We start from the raw sequence: 21598 nt of genomic DNA, 5'->3' as shown, positions 1-21598 counted from the left end.
AAGAAAGATGGAAGAGAAATGCGAAGCCTTTCAGTGGGTATGTGGGTGCTTGGGGAAGTGCTGAGGCTGTATGCCTGCCTTGCCAGTTACCGAGCATCATGTTTGCTCTTGAGGGCAAGTATCTGCCCATCCATCCCACCCATACCCATAGGTCTGCTAGGGGAAATAAGGAAAAAAGAAACCCAACCAAAAGGAAAATGAGAGTGAGGGGTGTGGATATCACAGTCCTTCTCTGCTAAGCACAAAGCAAAGCAAAGCAAACACCCAGCTCTATGCATCAATCCAGCAGGTGCAACTCCCAGATGACTGCCTTGTCCAACAACACCTTCACAAACAAACGTTTTTGCTGCAGGTCTCAGGCAGGATTTGGTCTTTACCAATGCTGAGATCCCAGACTCTGGGATCTGGATGGGAGGTGGTATTTGTGCCTTACCTCCAGCTGCCTGAACCCCGTCACCTGGAGGTTCCTTTCCTGCTTGGTAGGCAGCTTTGCTTCTAAAAGTCTCTTTTGTGTTGTAGCAGTGAGGTTCTGGAGGAAATACTCCAGGAGTGTTGAAAGGCGTTTTCTGAAGACCCCAACAGCCGAGGGCAGGGATCAGGTCCCTTGGCTGGTCAGTACTGCTGTGCCTATGCTAACACACAGTCTGGGACTCCAGCTCACTTTTCAGCGACAGCTTCCACTTAACCGTGGCCACATCAGGGCACAGGAGTCACTTTGCTGGGAAGCAAACCGGTACGGTTCTTTGGGGGGATACCCCCAAACCCAGCAAGGAAGAGTGGGCACCATCCCAGTATAGCAGTGCAGTGTCACCAGGGCATACAGCTCGCAGCGTTCTGCCATAAAACCACAAGCTGCTGTCTGTACTTAATTTCTGGCACCTGAGGCTTGAGAGGAATCTCTCCCGCGCACAGACCGCGCCGCGGCGCTCCCGTGGGCAAAGGCTGCGAGCAGCTCGGCACTGAGCAGGAAGCAGAGCGGGGCCTTGGAGCAGTACCCCAAACAGCAGAGGTGCGGATGCGGTTTGGCAGCGTGGCCCCCGCAGCTGCCTCCAAGCCCATCCTGCACACGCTGCAGCAGCACTCAGGGCGGGTGTCTGCACAGGGCAGGTGCGAAGCAGGGCGTTTGGTTTGCTGTCTGCTTAGCAGGCAAGGACTGTGATATCCGCACCCCTCTCAACCACTTTGGGTTTTTTTTTTTTCCTTTTCTTCCTTAGTTCCCCCTAGCAGACGACCTATTAACGAATGCCACGGCACTACGGATCTCCTTTGGATGCAGGCGGGAGGCATGAGCACCAACCTGCGGATGGGAGAAGGAGGCGTCGGGCAGCCCGCACGCCCCCGGGGCGGGACGGGACGGACCGAGGACCGGGGCCGGGGCTGGGGCTAGGGCCGGCGGGGGGCGGAGGGCAGAAGCCCGCCTCCGCGGGGCCGCCCCGCTGCAGTGTCCCGGCAGCCCGGGAGGAGGAGACGGCGGGGCGCGCAGGAAGGAGCGGGGCAACCCCGCGGAGACGGACGCCGGGCGGGCGGCAGCTCCGCGCCCCGCCGCTCCCCGGCCCCATGGCGGCGCCCCCCGCGGCCCCGCCGCAGCCCCGGGCCGCGCTGCTGCCGATGCTGCTGCTGCTCGCCGCGCTGCTCCCCGCCGCCACAGGTAGGCAGCACCCAGGCACGGGCGAGTCAATTCCCCGCGTGGAGCCGCACCTGTCGCCGCCTCGCGTCTCTGTCGCTCCTCAGCCCGGGCGCGTTCTCCCGTAGCTGCGCGAGGGGGCTGCGAGTGGGCAGCCCGGCGCCGAACGTCTCTCCGGGAGGAGAGGCGAAAGAAACGCCGTGCGTTCCCTCGGCCCCGCGCGTCGCACCCTCGGGCAGTGAGCGCGGCTGGGAGCGCTGCCGCGACCCTCGGGCTCCCGGTGTGTGACTGGCGGCGCTCCGGAGGTGCGCGCTGCGGATCCCCTCCACCCTTCCCCCGGGGGTGCGCACAGCGCTGCGGCTCTGCCGGCACCGTCGGCCCCGCGGAGCCGCTTCAGCTCCTCATCCCGTGCCCGAAGCGCGGTTCGAGAAGGGTGCAGGGGGTCCAGAGGGGCAATCCGTCGCCGGGCGACGACGGGCGCTGCTCCTCGGCTCTTGCTCCCTGCTCCGTCCCAGCCCGGTGCGGCTGCAGGGGACCGGAGAGCTCTGTCTGACCCGAGCCGAGGGAAAGGACCCTGAGACTCCTGAACGTGAGGAGAAGGGGGTGGAGTGGGGAGTTGGTGTGCTTGGGGCACGGGCAATGTCTGTGAGAAGTGTCACCGCCCGGGAGGGGAGGCAGCCAGCTGCCGAACGCTGCCTTCTGCTCATCCGACTGCAACGTCTGAAGTGGTTCTGGGAGAGGCTGAAGCCTGTGGGAGTAAATCCATCCCTGTTCCCCTTCCCTCGCTTTGGTGCTCCCCTGCTGGGAACCGGTCCCAAATTCACTTCGCGTTTGGGAGCCGTTGCCTTGAGCTGTGCCCGGGGGGCGGGGAGGCTGCCCGAGCTCCGCGAGGGGGGACCGTGGCAAAGGGAGGGAAGGAGCCCTGCGTTTTTGTCTGGAAAGAAAGAAAAGGCTTTCTCATGTGAGCTCTGGCCTTGCACTGGCGCCGCAGTCGAATTCGGGCAGCCCCTTGGGCCAAGGAGGCGACAGAGAGGGGCGTCGTGGCAGAGCCGGGCTGCGGGAGATGTGGCTGTGCGCTGCCCAGAGAGACCCTCGCTGCCCGCTGCCAAATCCCGCGTGTGGAAAGGTGCCGAGCTCTTACTGACAGGCAGATGGAAAGCTGTCCTCCTGTGGGAACAACCCCTCCTTGGTTGCTCTCATACAAAGAACGCTGAAGCACCGTCCGTGGTGGACGGCGAGAGAAAATTGGGAGGAACGTTACGAAGCTGAGTTCAGAAGGAGAGCCTTACTGACAGCAGAAGCAGCTCTCGTGCTCCCTCCTTGTCCAGACTGTGTGACATACACGCAGAGAGCTGTGAGGTCTCAAAGGGAACTTTCCACTTCATTTGACTCTATGCAATGTATCTTCTCAGCTATTGAGAATGATGCTGTAATGGCTTAACTGTGTAGCTCTGTACTAGCCTCTGGGTGTGCAGAGGTGTGAAAGCCCTGGTGCTGCTCAAGTGTGTAAGTCCAGCCCTGCAGGTAGCACAAGGACCATGGCTGTCTTGATGTGTGGTTAAGGAGATACTTGCAGAAGCTGGGCTACAGAGGTGTAAATCACGGCGCAAAAAAAGACATGATGTACACTGTGCCTGCAGAAGGAACGGGATCCTGTCTGTATAACCCAGTGTACTGGGTGTGCATTCATATAGACAACTCCCCCTCATATACATGCAGTGCCTGAGATTGGCATTTCTCATGCAGGACACTGAAGTGGTAAACGTGGCTTCTGGCTCCTGAATAACTGAGGTTGGACTTCATGTCTGCTCCAGGCAGTGCTCTGCTGCCTGCAGGTGCTCTGCTGTCTTCAGAACACTGAAGCAGAGCAGTATTCTTACCAGGCTCCATTCCTGGTGTTTTGAGACTGTGGCTTTTCTGGCTGACAGCTGGTCCCAGTGTTACCCAGCTCTCGCTATCACTGGAGACAGGAGTGAGGCTGAGGTGGCAAGAGGATGCGCTGCTACCAGGTGCTGTGTCCTCTAAGTTGGTGCTGGTGCAGTTCCCTCCCTGAAAGTCCCACTCATCTCTTCTGCTTTCAGTGCAGTGAAGCAGAAGCTGTTTTGCTGATGTTACACCACAAAGTGCTTTTACTCCCCTGAGGAGGAGTGTGGCTCATGTCTTCAGGGCTGGAAAGGAGCAGTGGGGCTTCTGAAGCAACAGGAGGTGGCCTGGGAGGTTGTCTGCTGTGCATGACCAGCGTGAAGCTGCTGATCTCAGGTTTACATTTTTGTCTATGTGTTTGCTATACTTTCTCTGTGCTGTTGGCTTAGAAAGCCTGCAGCTTGTGTTGAGTGTTCACAGGCTGCAGTGCCAAGATAAGCATTGCCAAGATCAAGACAGTGGCTTAGAAAGCCCAAGATTTAAAATTGAGAAGGGCTGAGATGTTTTGCATTGCTGTCTGTTCTCTGGGTCTCAGGGACACACGTTCCTGAGCTTTTCTCCACGCCCTTGAATATTTGGGATCTAGAGGGCTGGCAGCTTAGCCTGCATCTCCACAGCCTGCCTCTGCACTAAAGGGGCACTTACACCAGCAAGGGGTTTTGCATTGGCTTGGTGTCTGTCTGAATTCCGTGAAGTTCTGATCCCAGCCCTGATTTATTTCCAGCTGCAGCACTTGCTGGCAGCACCCTCTCATAGGATAGTAGCACTTGGGTGCTCTGGAGACAAACAGGCACCTGGGGAGTATCAAATTTCGTGGGTAAGCTTCAGAGAAGCCTATAATAAAACGGACTGTGTACCTGAGCACTCAGCTGCTATCAAGGACAACATCAAAAGTGTTTTCATGATGACACCTTTGTTTTGTATTGGTATTGGCAGCCTGGGCAGTTTGTGGTGACTGCCACCATATCCCCAGTGGGACCTTTGATGGCATCTGACTACTCTCTACTCCTCCATGCTGTGGGTCCTTTTCTCTCTGGTACACGCATCTCTATGGACCTCTCCTCCCATGGCAGGCAGCTGCTGGCTCTCTGACTGGTGCAGCTCAGCCAACTTCAATTCCTCTTCCCCAGCTTCCAGGGTCTGCTCTCAGGGATGTAACACGGGGCCCTCTCTCTGCTGCTCCTCCAAGCCTATGCCTAGGCTTTGGCACATTTTATACAGCCCAGGATGGTGCTATTGCTTGTTACAGGGATAATAACAACTGTGTCAGTGGCAAGGATTCTCCAGTGCTTGTGTAGTGGCAACAGGACATAAACAGTTACCACAAATGAACGGAAATGATCTGTAAAAGCCAGAGCCTTTAGGATACCTGTTGGCCCTGGATTTCCTGGTTCTCCAAGTCCTTGTGGTAAAGGAGCCTGTGCAACCTGCATTGCCCCCACAATTGGTTTGTGTATGTAGCTCTGTTTCAGTGCAGGGCTTGCGTTTGGCAGTGTTGGTTTATACTGGGAACAGGCAGCAGCCCTGAATAGTGGAGAAAGTTAAGAAAGGTGAAGGAATGACCCTAGTCATGTAGAAATTGTATATCCTAAGAAAAAAGAGCTTGTGCTAAACTAATGGATTATTATTGATTACCACAGAGGAAATAGTGAAATGGTGCTATAAGGAAGTTAATCCAAGCTTCTCCTTGCTCTGGAAGGAAACTTAACATGTGCATCCAAATTACATATGAACCTGTTAGAATGGGGTCTGGAGAAGTGAGCATTTTACATCACCCCAATTCAATGAGTAACTTGATCATCAAATCAGCTCTTCATTAAACAGAACAAATTACCCTTTGAGGACTATAGAGTGTGTTCCTACTTCATCGTTCCAGCAGCATAGCTATTTCACTGCTACTCATCAAGTCTTTTTGGGCATCTCGCATCAGTCTCTGTTCCAGCAAATCTTTCCTACTGCTGTATTCTTTTGGCATTATACTGATTATTTTTCCAGTAAAGGAGTCAGTCACTCTTAATATATATGTCTGCTGTAAAGTAAGAGGCGACTCTTCAAATGGATATTTGTCGTCATGTTTACTGTATAGTTGGCTGCAATATTTTTGGCTGAAATTCTTGTTTGGAAGAAAGTATGGAATTGCTGGAGCTGGAATGTTGGTTTTCCCATTCGTTTGCCTCAAAAAAGAAGAAAAAAAAAAAGACAAAAGTAAGAGAAACTGAGTAGTCAATATCATTTATCTGGATGTTCTGTAAGAGCATGCTCCATCCCTCTGTCCAGGCAGATGGAGGGCCAGATTTGGATGTTGCTATTCCTGGTGGATAGTGTCTTGCTTTATGTGGCAGCCCCACTGAAATACATCACAGCATCAGTATCATGCCCTGCATGAACAACTGAGCTGTGCTTTTGCATAGTCTGAATGTCTTTCCCTTTCATCACCTTTTGAAGCCATGCTGAGTTTGGTGACATAATTGTGTGGGGTTTTTAGTGCTGGATCCTTTGCAGATGGCTCCTCAGCTCAAGAACAGAGTGGCTGCAGCAGCTTGAAGCCAGCTTGGCAGAGGGCACTCAGTGCTTGCAGAAGTAGGTGCTCTGGGTTATGTGTTTGCTGTGCTGTGATCAGTGTCAGACAAGCTCTGTATCAGCTTCTCTCAGAGCTGTGCCATCAGCTTGCTGTTTCTGGTCTCCCAAAGTGAATGTGTTATAAACAATTAAAGAGCAAACGGAAGTGATAGAAAGGCTCCATCTGGCTCAGATGGACTGGGGCTTTAATGTGATTTTGAGTTGTGTGTTTTTTATACATGTATTTGCTAAATGTCTGAGATCTTATTGCAGGGGCAGAGCACTGGAGACCAGCAGACTTGGTTGTATTTATGTCAGAGACAAACTTTCAGGGTGATAGCTCATATTTCCTCAGCTCCACTTTACCTGTTCTGAAGACCTGGTGCCTGAGTGATGCCCAGCCTCAGCCTCTGTTCTCTTCCACTCGGAACTCTCCCTGGAGGACAATAGTGCAGGGACTGAGGTTCCCCTCTGTGTCTTAGGAAGCAGGTTGTGATTTTTGTCCCTACTGTAGACTCTCTCTGTTCAATGCTGTGATTTACTCAGTGCTTGCACGCCTGCTTCTCTGCTGAAGTGGTGGTCCTAGGCACAGCTGAAAGACAAGGATCTGGTTGCAAGTTTGTATCCAGAGAGTGGTAGTCAACTGCTCAATGTCTGGATGGAGAATGAGTGATGAGTGGTATCCCTTGGGGATCAGACCTAGGACCAGTGTTATTAAACATCTTTATCAATGACATCAACATTGGGATTGAGTGCACCCTTATCAAATTTGCAGATGACACCAAGCTATGTAGTGTGGTCAACGCAGTGATGCTATCCAGAGGGATCTAGACAAGCTTGAGGAGTGAGCCCAGGTGAAACTCATGAAGTTCAACAAAGCCAAGTGCAAGGTCTTGCACCTGGGTCATGGCAACCCCCACTACCAATACAACCTGGGGGATGAAAGGATTGAGCACAGGACTTAGGGGTGGATGGGAAGCTGGACATGAGCCAGCAATGTGCCCTTGCAGCCTGAAAAGCCAACCATCCCCTGGGCTGCATCAAAAGAAATGTGGCCAGCAGGTCAAGGGAAGTGATCCTGTTCCTCTGCTCTGTGTTGGTGAGGCCTCACTCCAGAGGTGTCCAGATGTGGAGTCCTCAGAACAGGAGAGATACATCCAGAGGAGGGCCACAGAAATTATCCAAGGTTTGGAACACTTCTCCTACGAGGACAGTCTGAGAGAACTGGGGCTGTTCAGCCTGGAGAAGAGAAGGCTCTGGGGGAGGCCTTAATTTGTTTGGTTTATGAGTGAGATGGTTTACTGCTGATCTAAGTACTGGTGGTATTGTAGGAGCTTAGAGATCTCTGTGATGCTAGAGCCCTCTCCTCAGTTACAGAGTGAATGTATGTACCAGTGGAGAGAGGAAGAGCTGCCCTTGCTATGCATGGTGTGAGGACCTGAATATCTTCACCTCTGTGGTGGGTCCACCAAGGAGGTCCTGAATGGCATCCCTGCTTCAAGAAATGGGTCCCCCAGAAAAGAACAGAAAATGAAATGCAACAGAAAAAGTAGGTTCTTCTCTGGCTGCACAGCTACAGCAATGAAAACCTAGAAAGTGTGAACAATCTTAGGAAGCCAAATGTTCTCGTTAGCTGTGCGAAGCAATGTAGAGTTTTGTTTGCAGGGCAGTGTTGCCCATGGCAGAGCTCTGGGCTCCTGCTGTTCGCTCCTCCTGGCTGCCATCACTTGAGGCAGCCCTAGGATATGCCACGTCAGGAATGCAGTGGGCTTGGTGTGCATCTCAGTGGCAACCTTTCCAGACCAGCGTCTGAGTGGCTGTGCTGATGGTGTGAGGTAATGGGAATGAATGTGAAACCTTGGAGAAGTGGAAACAGATTTTTAAATCGCCACTATAGCAAAGCTAAAGGAGAAATGGCTTTGTATTTCTCATACCCCTTCCTGGGGTGATGACACTGTGCTGGCACAGGAAGGCTGCCCTGGACATGGCAGTGTCTACACAGCCAATCACTGAGAGAGCTTCCAGGAGAGTATGGACTCTATGCTCTCCATTGGACTGAAGGAAGCAACACCCGTATTTGTGTCAGGGCAAGAGGGAGTGAAAGAGAAAACAAGTTTTTCTCCAGGACCAGCAGTGGGATGGGAGCGTACTGATAGAGGATAATACAAGGATAAGGTTGCATGCAGAGAAACTGAATGAAGAGTCCAGCTAACTTGCTTGGTTGGCTGTGATCAGAAGAGGTTTTTTGGGGTGGCTTTGTTTAGGAGTCTTATTGGTCTATGCTCAGAGATAGGAGGGAAGCAGAAAAGCAGTTCCTAAATTAGGGTGTGTGATAGATATGGGTGTCTTGAGCAAAGGCATATGGAGAGCAAAGTGTGTTGATGTCTCAGGACAGTAGGAGATTTTGTGTGGATCTTAAGAGTGCATTTGTTTTGAGAGCTGGCACCATGGAGAAATGGCCTTACTGGGAGCAGTGCAGGGCACTTGTCTGTTTAGGCTCAGCTGACTTGCCTAAAGGAGAGGGGAGATCTCTTGAGCATACATTTTAAGACAAAGAAGGAAAAAGGATGATTTTTGAACAAAAAAAGTTTGGCATTGGTACTAATATTTGCATTCTGATAGCTTTTGTAGTGCTGTCTCTTTTTTTCTCATCAGGAATCAGGATTGTCGTTTCCTAGAGATGCTCTGTGATTAAGTGGGTTTAAACTCTTTTGGGGTGCTTGCCCCCACTGCAGAAATATCTTGAGTGTGAAGATGGCTCTGGGCTGGGCTTCCATCAGGACTTTTTGGCATCTTTGTAGGCAGTTATACACAAACCATGGGCTCATTTCTGAGCATCCAGAAGTAAGGATGTCAGTGCAGTGAAGAGTGCTGGAATGAGAGTTCAGACATTTGAAGGACCTCCTGTTCTGGTGAGGACAAGCATCAGAGTAGCTGCTGAGTAGCATCATGTTTCTCAAAGACAGGATGCGTGAAGAGAGTGGTGAGTCATGTCAGCACATTGCCACCATTCAACCTGTTGCTGTGCTTGGAGAGAAAGAAGACTTTTTCCTAAGGCCAGTGTTTTGCAGAACATGCTGCTAATAATTGCAGTAAGGGTGGCAGAAACAGGCTCCAAAGAAAATGTAAGAGCTCCCAGGAAATTAGCCAAAGGGTTTGCAAGATTTTTGGTACTGAAAGGACTTGTTTGGTTCTTAGTGGGCCTCCAGAATTTATATCTTAAGCTGTTTGTTCTGTATTAATATTTTTAGGTTTTATTCTCTTACTTTTTAAACGTTTATTATTTCTACAAGCATTCCCTGTAAAAATGGAGAGGGCAAATATTAAAACTTCGAACTGTCTGCAGGAGCCTTTAGGTATTTTGGGCTGTGAAAACTGTGTTTTCAAGGAGCTTCACTTCTTTAACAGAACGTTTGTGCTTCTGAACGGTAGCAGATGGCAAACCCAGATGACAGTCGCAAATTGCTTAAGCTGTGCGTAGAGCAGTGCAAACTTTGTTGCCTTGCCAGTAGGGTGTAGCCTTGGTTAGAGGGACCCAAGGTAGGGTTCTGTCTTTGCTGTCCCAGCAGAGCTGCTTCCTCAGTGTTCAGCATACAGAACTTCACAATCCAGGCTGCCTGTAACTATGTTGAACAGCACCTTGCATGCCGTGCAGGTTCAGTCAAAGCCCTGTGATGGTGGATTTTCCTGACATTGATTTTTGGAGATGGTTTTCAGCAGGCGCTCATTTTGTTTTCTAGCTTGTCACTGGGGTAAGAGCAGCTATTAATTACCGTTTTATTTTTTCTGAGTTTTCTGACCCCAGTTGTTCCTTTCCCTCTGCCTTACTCCTTTGTTCAGTTTTTCTTCCCCAGAATCATGGCTCAGATTGTCTTGCCTCAGTGTGATTTTATTTAGCCAACAATTACTGAAGTACTCCTTGAAGACCATAGTCAAAGTTCACTAACAAAAACAGGGAGCAAAGAGCAGATTCTACTACATTTGCTCATGCATATTCATAGTTACTCTGTTAGTAGCTTTCCTGAAGCTAATGTTGGTACATGTGACAGGACACAGTCTTACTATCACTGAGTAGATATAATCTGAAACCAGATATAAAAAAGACAATTAATGGTGCAGAGCTCTATGATTAATTATCTTCTGGAATATTTAAAACTCCCTATGTCTTTGGAAAGTCTCAAACCCCCATGGGAAGGCTGCTGTAGTATCCTAAAAGCCAACTTCTGCCCTACTTCCCTTCCAAGCAGTGTGGCCAGTGACTGTTTTGCTGAGGACAATGGTAGGAAATTGTGCTGTAGGCAAGATCTTGCTGGACGTTGTTACAGAGCCACAGGATTTCTGTGCTTAGGATGCAGTGATGCTGTCACAGCTCCATGTCCTGGAAATAGGAAACAGCTGATGCTGGCTGGCAGACCTGTTGGTGGTGATTGCTGCAATGAATGGAGAGGACTTTCTTCATTATAAAAGCAAATACAAAAGAAGATTTTTATGAAGGGCATTTATGTCAAGGAAAAAAAAAAGTATCTTCTGTCCTGTACCTCTATCTTCTTCTTTGTAGCATCAGTTACTCCTTTCCTTCCACCCACCCCTTCTACTAAATCTTCCACACTGGCTGCAATAGGAGTGCAATAATAACAGCAGACCACAGGCTGTGCAGATTGATAATGTAGCGGTCTACAAATGGCTTTGTAGGACTCTGTGTATAGAGTTGTAGATATTCCTAGGCTAAACCAGGAAAGATGTCAATGGATTCTCTTTCACAAACTTGCAGAGATGTATGTCTTTTCACTACATTCAGCTGCTCTTCGAGAGTTTTAATTGGGTACAATCTTTGCTGAGCCACCCCAGCTAATAGTTGGCAGACCACAGTGTGTAAACAGATGTGACTGCTGGGGGCTGTTGCTGTTTGCCTTAGCAGTATGTGCTCAGATGTTATAGGACTGGGTATAGAGAAATGTGGAGTACAACCCTGGGCTTTGCATGAAGACATTACTTTGGATCTCACTGATGGTGTTGCCTTTCTGAAAATGAAATGAAATAGGAAGGTTGTTTATCACTAAGGAAAATCTGTGCTTACCTATTTCTTCTCTGAGTCCAACCTAGTGTAGAGTTCAGAAAGACAATGGTAAAATTATTCTGCATTTTTTCCAGTATTTATGAGTTTCAAACTTTTGGAGACTTGGACTATGTGCAGACAGTTTCCTGTTTCAGAGTACAAACCTGTGCATGTTTTTTTTGAAAGATCTTTTACAATAAATAATGTGTAATAAAGTTATTTAGAAGAATCAGAGCTGGTATTAATTCAAGATGTGAATCGTGAGCAGTTGTATATTACAGGTCATTAAATAATGTTTTAATGCTTTTTATTTTCATTTCTTTTGTGAATGAGAAGAAGCAAGTTTGATTGTGTTATTTTAGGATGTACTTTCTCTAATCTTTTTGAAGAAACTTAATCTCTAAAAACTTCTAATGAAAGAGCAGAGATTAGTGCAGAGGCAGTGTTTTGTTCTTAGCAAACCTGTGCTTTGGAAAACTCAAACTTTTCTGATTTATGAAAGGTTTGTAATGTGAAGAATATGTGGAGAGTTTTAACTTATTTTCCTTCAGTGCATGATGAAGCTTGAATTCCTACTTTCTGACTTTGCGAGCTTGAGGAATTTTTGGCAATTTGTAGTGGAAAGTTAAACGTACACTTCAGCTAGAGATGGAATGGAAAAACTTTACGTAAACATGTGAATCTCTGGTAGATTAAAAGATCTATGCTACTTTACAGAGTAAGGGAGCAGGTTTAGCATGTATTGGGGTGGGTTTAGGGAGAGAAGTAAACTGGCCCTTCTATATATGCAAGTTCTCCAGAGCTTTTGGTGAAGTCTATGATTTACATAAAGAAATGAGACAAAACCAGAGCCACACCATCTAAATTGACAAGACTTTGGTCCAATACTAGTCTTTTCTTCAGAAGTGTCTCACTGATCGTTTTTTTGAGAGAGGGGAGATCAATATTATGGTGTAGGTACCTGAAGAACAGTTGAAGCTATGAGTTTTTGGTTAGTTAGCACTTAGTATTGTTTCCACAAGTGACTAGGATAATCCATTTAGTGGGTGTTAAGGTACCTAAGATGAACTCTTTCTTCAAAGGTTTTGGATAATGACATAAAGAAGTGAATGTGGCAGAGAGGTGTTGATTCTCTCTTAACATGGAATCCAAAACCAGTGCAAGAGGAGCAGCATTCGTCTCCTGCTTGGTGGATCTTCCATAAAACATCCCAGCAGCCAAGAGCTGAGGAAAGTTTAGAAGGAAATTAAGTGTTTGAATGGGTGTATTTCATTGAATGATACTAGGCGTAGAAAATGAGTAATGTGAACTAAGGGTATAAAGCCTTGTGCTTTATGTGTGTGAGTAACCACTGCTTGGTGGGGGTGGAGTGAAAGCTAGTGTAGGCTGGTGTAACACCTGCTGTGAGTTTCTATAAGCCCTGTCCATATATCCCATCAAGATAATTATGTGCAATGTTTCCTTCAGCCTTTGAAGGAGAAAGGCTATGTTCTTCACTTCACTGCCTCTGTAATGTGCCAGTGATTTTTAATGAAATTGCACTAATATGAAAACAGAGCAATGGAATGGAGATTTAAGTTCATGGGAAATGATCCAGGCGTGCAACACAAAGATGCTGCTTTGGTTTAGTTGGCCTCTTAATGAGCAGTGCAATTTTCATGGGTGTGTTTTACTGCTTGGAGATCGATGGCCATGGCTGCAGGCAGCAGGATGGGGTTTGGCTCACCAAAGTACGTGCTCAAGCTCTGTCCCCTGCCAATCTACTTCAAAGCTAACTGTGGGGATGTGGGATGGGGAGGGAATGCATGACAGCCTAGAAACAATAACCTCTCTCTTTTGTTACCTGGCCTGCAGGTATTTTTGGAGGCCTACTCCAGAGAAAGAGACTGACTCACCTGCAGACAGGAATAAAGACTTGTGGACAGGCTGTGATGAAATTATGCCCAGATGAAGGTCCAGATTGGGCAGAACAGCATCATGCAGGCATCAGTGCTGGAGAGAGCATCTATGTAGTAGTATTGTTAGATCTAGATATGTAGTAGGATTGTTAGATCTATGGCAATATTTGCTTTCTTGGCAGAGTTTTTGAGGTTTCTGATAGATGTAGCCACAGAGTGGCTAACGGCTCTATGTCCAGATTGAGGCTGGTCATGAGTGGTGTCCCCCAGGGGTCCATCTTGGGTCCAGTGCTCTTCAATATATTTGTTAATGACATAGTGGGATGGAGTGTATCCTCAGCAAGTTTGCTCATTACACCAAGCTGAGTGATGCAGTTGACACAATAGAGGGTAAAATTGGGCACAGGGTAATCTAATGAGATTTAACAAGGCCAAGTGCAAGGTGTTGCACTTGGGTTGAGGCAATCCCAGGTATGTGTACAGTCTGAGAGAAGAATGGCTTAATGTCCAAGTGGAGACCAGAGACGAGAGGCATTCCTCAGGGATTCGTGCTGGGATCAGTGCTATTTAACATCTTTGTAGGCAACATGGACAGTGGGATTCAGTGCACCCTCATCAAGTTTGCAGATGACACCAAGCTGAGTAGTGCAGTTGACATGCTAGAGGGAAGGGATGCCATCCAGAGGAACCTGAATAGACTTGGAAGTGGGCCTGTGCCAACTTCATAAAGTTCAGCAAGGCCAAGTGCAAGGTTCTTCATCTGTGTCAGGGCAATCTCAAGCACAAATACAGGCTAAGCAGAGAATGGCTTGAGAGCAGCCCTGAGGAGAATGAGATGGAGATGTCAGTTGATGAAAGGCTTAACATGAGCCAGCAATGTGCGCTTGCAGCCCAGAAGGCCAATCATATCCTGGGCTGCATCAAGAGAAGTGTTACCAGCAAGTCGAGGGAGGTGATTCTGTCCCTCTGCTCTGCTCTGCTCTTGTGGGACTCCACCTGGAGTGGAGGCCACCAACACAAGAAAGGCATGGAGAGGGTCCAGAGGAGGGCCATGAAGATAATCAGAGGCTGGAGCACCTTCCCTATGGGAACAGGCTGAGAAAGCTCGGGCTGCATGGACAAGAAAAGGCTCCAGGGGGACCTTATAGCAGCCTTCCATGACTTGAAGGGGGCCTACAGGAAAGCTCAGGAGGGACTTTTTATATGAGCATGTAATGACAGAACAAGGGGAAATGGCTTTAAATTGGAAGAGGGACTAGATATGAGGAGGAAATTCTTTACTGTGAGAGCAGTGAGACACTGGAACAGGTTGCCCAAAGAGGTTTTGGATGCTCCCACCCTGGAGGTGTTAAAGGTCAGGCTGGATGGGGCTTTGAGCAACCTGGTCTAGTAGGAGGTATCCCCCCACTTGCAGGGAGATTGGAACAAGATCATCTTAAAGATCCCTTCACACCCAAACCATTCGATGATCCTATGGAGTGCTCATTAAGAACAACCCTGCAGAGAAGAACTTCGAGCTCTTGATGGATGAAAAGCTAGACATGAGCCAGTAGTGTGCTACTGCAGCCTGGAAGGCCAACAGTATCCTAGGTAGTATCAACAGAGGGGTGGGTAGCAGGAAGAGGAAGGTGATTGTCCCTTTCTGCCTTTGTGAGACCCCATTTGGAGTACTGTGTCCAGGCCTGCAGCCCGATTATAGGAGAGATGCGGGGCTGTTGGAGTGGGTCCAGAGGAGGGTCACAAAGATAATCGAAGGGCTGGAGCACCTCTCTTATGAAGAAAAGTTGAGGGTATTGGGCTTATTTAACTTGGGTAAGAGAAGGCTTTGGGGACACCTCACTGCAGCCTTCCAGTACTTGAACGAAGCATTCAAGCAGGAGGGTGTCCAATTTTCTTTATGCAGTCTGACAGTGATAGGACAAGGGAGAATGGTTTTAAGCTAGTGAGGGAAGATTTAGGTTAGATGTTAGGAGGAAATTGTTTACTCAGAGGGTGGTGAGGTGCTGGAACAGGTTGCCCAGAGAGGTTGTGGATGCCTCATCTCCGGAGGCATTCAGGGCCAGGTTGGATGAGTCCCTGGGCAGCCTGATCCAGTGGGTGGCAGCCCCGCCTATGGTAGGGGGTTGGAACTAGAAGATCTTTAATGTCCCTTCCAAATTAAGCCATTCTATGATACTTCATTTTAGACTGTTTAGATACTGAAGTTAACTTACTGTCAGGTTTAAGTAACAGGGGAATGTGATTATGAAAATCACCATGGATCAAATGTGTAAATAATGTGCAGACTAGAGTCATGTCCACAGTGTAGAATGACACAAGCTTTGAAACAGCTCTTTTTGTTCCAGACAATCTCCTGCCATGGCACGAGAAGCTTGATGTGGATTCATGTTCTGATTTCCTCCAGCAGGTCTCCTGGCTGTCAATGAATTTCTGACTAGAGCTAGGAAACAGCTTGTAAAAAGAGAATCTAGAAGAAAACAAACTCTATTGTCTTTATTCTTTGCTTCTGACATGTTTCTGTTGCTGTCAGATTAAATTCAGACCTCACCACTTAGAGCACCTTTAGGCTCTAATTTATCGCAGAAACAGAGCTTGTAAGTTGATATTTGTGCTCATTCTGCAGTTGGATGTACACTGAAGCCTAGAAGTGTGAATTTCTTGCCCATCTGGTTGAGTCTGAGAGTCATCAGAGCCCCCAGCTGAATCAGCCAGCAGTCTTGAGGAGCAGTGCAGGGTCAGCAATGGGAAACCTCAGGTGCATGGCAGATGAGAAGCACCAAATTCCTTCCTTTGGAAGGATGGGCAACTGAAAGGATGTACTTGGGAGAATCAGGTGGAATTGATGGCTTTATCAGGTCTATTGCCAACTTTTCTTTTAATCAGTGAGTTCCACTTTTTGCAAACCTAATTTCCCGTGACAGCTGTGATAAAGGAGAGGTTCCCTCCCTGAGGTCAGGGAATATCGAGTCAAACTTAGAGTACCATAGAGTTCAGAAACTCCTTACCTGCTTCTCTTTTAAAGCCTGAAAAAGGTTAAACTAAGTCAGTAAACAAAGATTAAAAGCATACTTGCATATACAATTGAAACTTGCTTGGCTAGAGATTTGAAATTTAATTGCTATCAAAAACTTGAAGGTCATAAGCCTAGTTCTGTTGATGGTAACACCTATTAGATTTGTACTCTTTGATGGTTCACCACACTCGCAAAGAACAGTTGATGTTGAATTTGTGGCTCTGTCCTCTGTGGAGAGAAGGAATTCTTACCTTCTTAGTCATTCTGATGGTGCTTCTGGCTGAGATGGTTGAACCATATCAAAGAGAATGATATACTAGAAATAAAGATTACTTTTGCCAAGTGAAGAACTTCAAATGTAAACAAGCTAATAATATTACAACCATAAAGGATGCATTGAAGAGAATCCATAGTCAAACTTAGAAAGGTTCTAGGATGGAAAACAGAATAATACCAATGTGCGTTAAACAGCAGGTGGAGGAGATGTATCTGGACAAAGACATGACTTGAGTGATGGATTTAAAAGCCACTTTCCGGTACTGCTTTTGAAGTAGCTGGTTTTAAAAACACTTCGGAAATGGTTCTGCCAAATGTTCAGCTTTTTCTATTTCTTGTCTATTAGGGAGTTGAGAATAATTAAAGTTTTTATGACATACATTATTCTCTAAACGTTGCTCCATTTTCTTTTCGCAATTGAAGATTTTACTGCAGATGGGTTACAGTTCTACATATCATACCTGATTTTACAGTCTGTGCTACATCCATCTCCATCTCATGCTCAGCACCTGGAAATTTTCAGTAGGCCTGGTATTGGAAAGGGTTTCATGTTTTATAATCCCAGACATGGCTGCTGAGTCAAGCAGTTGCCATAGTTCTCCAGGAACTGAAACAGTGGCTTGATGTAAACCATATGCTCTGGAGTCCAGGCAGCCCGCTTTGTGTGTGTTGCAGTAGGAAGGCCTGGGGCCTGACCCTTGCAGCCAAGGGAGGCCAGGACTCTCCTGCTCAGCTTCGCTGGACTGTTGGAATGAGTTTTTTTTTTTTATCTGCACCATGAATGGGAAGGAGCAATGATTTGCTGTCTCCTCCTCTCCTTCCAGAGTGGGAGTAGCTTACAAAATAAGCTGTGTGCTACCAAGGTCTCAGCTTGAAGAGCACTGAAGAGCTTTGGGTGAAGTCTTGAATGAAAGAAATCAAAGAGAGATACTTTTAAGTGCTTGTCAGACTGCCATCTGCTATGTTTTTACCCCATTGCCTTGTTGGTAGTTTCTGAGATGTTGTCAATGCCTTTTGTAGTTGTCATTCTTCAGGTAATCAGAGGTGAGCTTTAATCCATTGCTGCATTTCTTTGCTTGGTATAACATTGGTTTTGTCTTGGGATCTTTGTAGGCAATCCCTTCCAAAAGGGTATGCTCCAAATGGCGACTGAAGCTTCTCCATCTTCTGTGTTGATGGTTCAAGCCATCTGGTCGGAGCTACCTATTTATCTGTGGGTCTTGTTATCAGTAGATAATAGGGAATCAAGCAACTGAGAAGGAAACATATTTTTGCATCCATTAAAAAAAAAAAAAAAAGAAAAACCTCCCTGAATATATTGCATTGACTTAAAAAAAAAATAAAAAATCTAATAGAGTATTGTATTGAATAGGGGACTACTGATAATTTCTCAGAAAATACAGATGTTCAATAGGAAGTGCCCCTTGTGGAGGTTTTGCAGGTGTTCCTTAGGGGAATTCCAGCTGCAATTTGGCCCTTTATTTTCAGAGACAGCACTTAATGCCTCATTCCCCAGGCACTGTGATGTTTCTTGTTTCTTCTAGCTCTGAGGTCACATTTTAGATCTCTTAACATCTTTATGTTTCTTTGGTGGACCTGTATCCCTCTTAAAACATAGTGACTGACTGTAGAACACAGTTTTACAGCAGCAAGGTTTAATTGCACTGCAGATTAGAATAATCTCCAACTAATACAACCAGAGTTTCACTTATTTTTATTTATTATTTTTTTTAATGGTTTTGTGTTGTTACTTTGGTCAATATGGGAGCAACGACAATGCTGCTGCTTTGCATGGTATTCTTCGTTTCATGTTTATTTCTTTGTGATGTCTTTTTAAATCTTTCAGTGTGTATTATAAATTTTGTCAGTGCATATAGGTATATCTGCAATTTGTATCCATGTATATTACCACAGGGAAATGTTAAACTAGCAAACACATGCTTATTACTTGAATGTCTTTATTATTATATGCGTACCTCATTCTTCATAATGTTGGTGTTGAAAGTTTTGAATTCAGGAAACTCCAAGTTAAAGTTGCAGTCTTATCTGCACAGTGGTGCTGAAGTCTTTCCCAGACGAGCTGGGAGTGTTCATCCTGTATCAGAACAGCTTAGCACTGCTCTCACAGCAGAACTCGTGGAAGTCTGCTTTGTGGTTAGTTCAGTAAAAAGTCAACTCAAAATAAATGTTATTAATAATGCGATTTATGGACTTGGCTCTTTTTCATAGTCTGGAACAGCGTTTGGAATGGTTTTTGCTGGTGGATGCTACCATAGTAAAAGTATGTACATCTGTCATTTTGGATTCCTTGGAGAAAGCAGGAATGAAGCTGTCATCTGCGTGGATGTCATGTCACACAGAGTTGTGCCACTCACAAATCTTCTGCCTTTTCTTCCAAATTTACTGATTGATAGAGAGCCAAGAAGAGAATGTCTCACTGTAGTGCAACTTTTTGATAAGGGAGATGTGAAGCTTGCAGAGCTGGACTCAGATTCTGACTCTGAACATGATTGCTCACATAAGTGAACGGATCTAATGGTAAGGATGTGGAAAGGGGTCCAAATTGGAAAGTATTTTGAAATAAACTTGCAGCCCCTTTTCTTTCCTTCTTCAATGGTAGACGTGCTTCTCATTCTCTTAAACCCCTCTGCTCTGAATGCAATGTGGGGTGTGTGTGCATGTATTCCCCTTTCCTTCCAGTCCTTCCCTCTGCTCTCCCAGCCCTCACTCCTGGGGCTGCTGAGGAAGTGGCCCTGCCTGGTGGGCACATGCAGACCAAGGCAGGGCTGTGGTGTGATTTTTGCGACCCTTACAGGGTTTTGGGATTTTACCAGAGGAAGTTGGCCTTTGTGATTTGGTCACTGGAGATGCCTCAACTGAAGCCTTCAGTAACTTGCTCTCTGCTGTTCTTAAGTTGTAATTTGTCTGTTAAACACATAGAAGCATGTTGTTGAGTTTGCAAATTGCAAAGTCCTACTTTACTTGGCATTCAGAGGGCTCTTCTGAGAGAGCCCTGGAAACTTCTGTTAATGCTGTCAATTTAAGGAATGTCTCCTGGATGCTAGGTAACTCTTCTACGGATGTATAATAAATAGCTCTGCATAAATCAAACATTACCGTTGGATACTGGTCCTCTGCCCAAAACTCCTTGCTGGAGCCTGGTGAATTATGGCACACTTTCTATTGTGCTTTGCTAGAACTAATGTGTTCTAGTCCCTGCTTTCCATGGCCAAGCCTGTGTGTGTGGAAATGTGTTGAATGAATTTTCTGTGTGCAACAAAGGATTTGTGTGTCACTTGCCTCTGCGACTTTAACTGTTTGGCTTATTTCCAGGAGGAGATCTGATGCTGAGCATATGAATTAGCGGCATTAAATAAACTAATCAGTCCATGCAGGGTCAAGGTTGATGGTGCCTACTTCAAAGTAAGCCTGAGGCTGGATTTGGGCTTCCATTTCAATCCTATTTTCTCTAATTGGATACTTCCACTTTTCTATGCGTTAAAGTGCCTCAATGCTAGGAAGAGCCCTGCTAGAGTTAGTGCCATGCTGTGTGATATGACTGAGCGAAAGTAAGTCAAGGACAAGGTCTTGTGCAGTTGGAGCAGGCGGCACATCTCAATTCAGAGGGCCACATCAGCACTGCAAGAGCTGGCTCACCGACTGCAGGAAATATCTTTGAGGAGTGAACTCCGCTCAGCATGGCCCCAGTCCAGCCCTCGATGAAGCTAGTGGAATTGCTCCTATTTTCTCAATGAACCTTGGATCAAGCTATCAGCTCAAGAAAAAAAAAAAAAAGGAAAAATCCATTAGTATTCTGCCAAAGTGACACGGTGCATTAATTTTTGGGTAGAAAACAAATGTCTTCCTGTATTATTTTGTCTGTTCTCTTCTTTTCTGCTGATGTGGCTTTGGGATAGCTGTGTGAAGATAAGTAACATCGAGAGGATGTGAAAGCAGAGAACAAAGCAGCTGCCCCTGCACAGATTGCTGGATGAGGAAGGTAGCTGTGCTTTCTACGCTGCCTCTCAGTGATGGTAAAATGCGGCTTTTCTTTTGCTGCTGGATAGAAAGCCTTGAGCTACACAAAGAATTGTAGAACTTTAGATGCTTGGCTCTGCTACTGAAGTTTTGCTTTCTCCTTTTTCAGATTCATACTCTATTTCAAATTGGATGGAAAAATGAAATGATGTATCCAAATTATCCCAGCCCTTAATACCAGTGCATTAAGTGGTTTACCTGCTGGAGGACTATGGAGAGCCATGTGGAAAACAACACCCATTGCGGGCATGAAGAAATGATAGGAGATCATGTTGCAAAGCATTTTTGAAAACAATAAGCTCTTTTCCTGGCAGAGGTCTGGCTGTGATACAGGCCTTGGTGCATGAACACTCTTTGGCTTTCCTGGTGCCTTCTGTGGCTGCATTTGCCACACATTACAGACTTAAGTGTCACCAAATGTACATTTCTCAGCATTGAGGAGAGGTTGATATAATAAGCTATAGAGTGCTGATGTTTTATGAAGAGTTTTGCCTCACAAATGGAATTCATTTTAGAGCTGCCAACTAAAGAATCAAAATATAGTGCCTCTCTTTTCTGTTTGTTTTCTGTCAATTTTTTTTTTTATACAAGTACAACTGATACAATTATGTCTTCTCCTCCACAATGGCAGGGCTTGAACACTTAGAAGCACATGGTATACAACAGCGTTATATCCTAACGAATTATCTTAGAGATGTAGTAACCATAGCTGGTTTCTAGCATTGGTGGTGGGTCTTGGGAGGGAAACTGTAGGGCGTTTATAAACTGAATTGCTGAGCTCTGAAACTGGATAGCTCTTGCAATTTGGCAGTGGTGCAGTGTTATTATCTCAGAGGACAATTGATTGTGCTCAGGGAGCAGCTAAGGACTTCTTAAGACAAGGATCCACTCTTTCAGGAGGGTGAATGAACTGAGCAGTTTGGCACATTTTATTTAGTCTTCCTTGTTTTATTTTTTATTTTTTTTAGTAAAGGAGCACTGGTCTCAAATTGAGGGGAACAGAATCAATCAGCCTTATCTGAAAAGCTAAAATATTAAATATCTTTCTATCTATAAAAAATTCCACCAGCTTGCTGTTACAGTGCAGACATGATGATTTTTAGCAGAGCTGTCCACATCAGGATTTCCTTCCCAGATGGCATTTTTGGTCTTTGCTAATACGTGCATTTGATGAGCTCATTATCTCCAAGCAATGTCTCTTTTCAATCTGT

General features: G+C 46.3%; 1 protein-coding gene across 1 annotated transcript in view; it reads left to right on the top strand.

Moving 5' to 3' along the window:
* The first annotated feature begins 1227 nt into the window (after positions 1 to 1227).
* FNDC1 (fibronectin type III domain containing 1) overlaps positions 1228 to 21598 on the top strand; it is a 65082-nt gene continuing 44711 nt past the window's right edge. The window contains exon 1 of the mRNA XM_085216956.1: positions 1228 to 1648. Coding sequence (XP_085073082.1) covers positions 1243 to 1648 — 406 coding nt within the window. The 5' untranslated portion in view covers positions 1228 to 1242. The remainder of the gene's footprint in view (positions 1649 to 21598) is intronic.

This window comes from Meleagris gallopavo, chromosome 2 (assembly GCF_905368555.1).
Source record: "Meleagris gallopavo chromosome 2, MGAL_WU_HG_1.1, whole genome shotgun sequence".
Classification (NCBI taxonomy): Eukaryota; Metazoa; Chordata; class Aves; order Galliformes; family Phasianidae; genus Meleagris; species Meleagris gallopavo.
This window is presented reverse-complemented; position numbering and strand designations above follow the sequence as displayed.